The 2,724-nt window shown below is 40.9% G+C and overlaps 1 protein-coding gene across 1 annotated transcript in view; it reads left to right on the forward strand.

Moving 5' to 3' along the window:
• Positions 1–267: 267 nt before the first annotated feature.
• The window catches only part of ABCG2 (ATP binding cassette subfamily G member 2 (Junior blood group)), a 55,722-nt gene continuing 53,265 nt past the window's right edge, over positions 268–2,724 (forward strand). The window contains exon 1 of the mRNA XM_018553561.1: positions 268–366. Within this exon, the coding sequence (XP_018409063.1) occupies positions 316–366 (51 nt within the window). The 5' untranslated portion in view covers positions 268–315. The remainder of the gene's footprint in view (positions 367–2,724) is intronic.

A 2,724-nucleotide genomic window follows, 5' to 3' on the forward strand; every position in this document is an offset into this window, starting at 1 on the left:
GCTTTTAAATGGTCACCTACAGGCAGTTTTGGGCCGTTTTTAATTTATGTTTATATGCTGTGGTACAACTATATCATGATGATAATAAGGATAATTGTTTGCTTTAGTCTGTGTAGTGTATTTTGAAATATGTTGGATGAAAAAGTAATCCTGTTTCACTTATTCTCAATTTATATAGTGGTTATTTTAAACAGAGTAGAAATGCCAATTTCTGTGTTTTTCTTATGAGGGTTCTAATGACCTTTTCTATTCTTTCTCTATCTACAGCTGCAGTAAGCAAGCAATTTTATAACCAAACCATACAGATTCTGAATCATGTTTGACCCCAATGTGAAGTACCAGCCATGCAGTACCAAAGACACACCAGTAAGTATATGCAAATAAACATGAACTTTCTTCTTCCATAATGACTCTGCCTCATCTGCCTCCCCAGACCACACATCCCTGACACAGAGAAGTTAAGGTGGCCATGCACAGATCATATTTTAGCTGTTTCCTGTTGAATTGGATGAAACTGGATCTGTGGGTGGCCCTGCCAACACCACCCAGTTCCACATGAGGCATTTTTTAAATACCTTTTTGCAGAAGGAGCCGGGTTGAAAATTGTTGTGGTATTCTGACAGCCGTGTGGATGGGAGAATTGAGTGATTTCTCTTATTCAGCCCGCGGGACTGAACAAGAAAAATCTTAAAGTGTATTTCCACTTTGCAGCCTTATTGGAATAACACCAACTTCATATTTGTTACATATTCCCATTCACATTGCATAACGTTTTAAAAATAGTTTCTTAAATTTTTAAGGGATTTTTACTTGCTTTACTATCCTACACAGTTTCCTTCCTATGCAATGTTAAGGAGGGGGCTGTGGGAAGTTATGTTTACTCTAATTAATCCTGTCTGTCCTGTGCTGGCAGATCTAATTTTTAGTTGTAATCTAGATTTGAACACTGTCTGTCCTAATAAAGGGTTAAAGACTTTTAAGTATTGTATGTTAGTGAGAAGAAGTTTAGGCTGTCCATCAGTTTGGCCCTCTGCTTTCAAACTGCTCAGAGTACCTTGGAATCTACACAAATGTCTTCACCAAAGAAACATCTAAAAAGTAGGAAATATATTTGTTCAAATGTTCTTTAAGTATGCTGTGTGATTGGGAACAGATAACAACCATATAGTGGGGTTTTCTCAAATTTGACATGGAAATATACCGTATTTTGCTCTCCATAAGGCGCACCGGACCATAGGGCGCAGGGAGGGTAGGAGTCCGTGATAGCTGCAGTTAGTGATAGCTGAGACAGGTGGCGCTGTGATTACAGCGCCACTGTCTCAGTGATCACACAGTGCAGACGAAGAACGGACTTTCTTCGTCTGCTCTACGAGCTCTATGGTGAGCTCCTATGCCGTGGTCACTGGTCCCCCAGAGGGGCACACGAGCGGCTCCCACTGTACATTTAGCTCTGCTTGTCAGGATCATGTCTGAATGTACAAAAAAACAACTCGCCCGGCGCCCGAAACTGCATGTCCCGGGCGTCGGGCGAGAGGGATTCTCTACATAAGACGCACAGACATTTTTGCCCCCCTTTTGGGGTGGGAAAAAGTGCGTCTTATGGAGCGAAAAATACGGTACTTGCATAGCCAGCTTTAGCCGTCTTGTCTCGCTCACATTACTGATTAACATTTCTTGCCTTGCCTTTTATTCTTATAAAATCAGACTGCAAACACAAGATTATTGATTAAACAAAAATAGACAGAGATATTTTTTACTTACGGCCATAGTCAATGTTATAATAAAACTATCCAAGGTACTTTTCTTTCAACCTTTGTCTGCAGTAAAGAAACAAAACCTCTATTATTGTTACATATATGACTTTATAATAGCTATGATGCACGTATTATAAAATCATGCTTACTTAACATATTTTGAATTCTATTTGAAGCGAGCAAGTGCTGTTTTGTAAGCACAAGTCTTTTATTAAAAGTGGGAAATAAGGCTTAGTGGGAACAGGATGCATGTTCAAGGTCAAATATCTTGATAAGAGATTTGTAAATTCATTAAACACAGAAGATGGAAGTCTCCTGTGGTCCCTGTTTCCTGTGTATTGCAGGAGATGAGGCATTTGCCAACAAAACCTGCATGTTCTGAAACAATGAAGTGAGGTTCTCCACCTGAGTAAGAATAATAAACACTATACAATAGCCTTGGTATGTGTTATGTTGTGTCTAGTGTTGGCTTGCTGGATACTAAGCATATCTTTTTACAATGATAAACCTTCACAGGTTGTGTCAAGGCTATTTGTTAGCAAATGCAGAGCTGTTTTTTCCTAATTAATAATTCCATTTATGAAACACCCCGTTTGTTGGCTTACCATTTGTCCTTAAAGTGGATCTTTGAGCAATTATAGAAGTCTGCATGAACAAAGTCATGCCTTTACAACAGAGACGTGCGGTCAGGGGAGGCAGGTGAGGCAGAGCCTCACCTAGAATTATGGAGGAAAAAGCTGTCCGCTTCATGTCTGAAGCTGACAGCTTTTTCTCCATTCAGATCGGCATCTAACAGGTTACACAGCAGGGAAATCCTCCCCGCTGTGTAACCTGTCACGGAGCCTCATCGGTGAGGAGCAAGTGAGGGACAGGGAGGCTCCTCCCTTCCTCCTTTACACTAGATTGGGGACGGGCAGAGGCGTAACTAGAAACCTCAGGCCCCCGGTGCAAGAAACCATTAAGGGCCCCC

This window comes from Nanorana parkeri, unplaced genomic scaffold (genome assembly GCF_000935625.1).
Source record: "Nanorana parkeri isolate BGI_ZX_2015 unplaced genomic scaffold, ASM93562v1 scaffold124, whole genome shotgun sequence".
In the NCBI taxonomy this organism is placed as follows: domain Eukaryota; kingdom Metazoa; phylum Chordata; class Amphibia; order Anura; family Dicroglossidae; genus Nanorana; species Nanorana parkeri.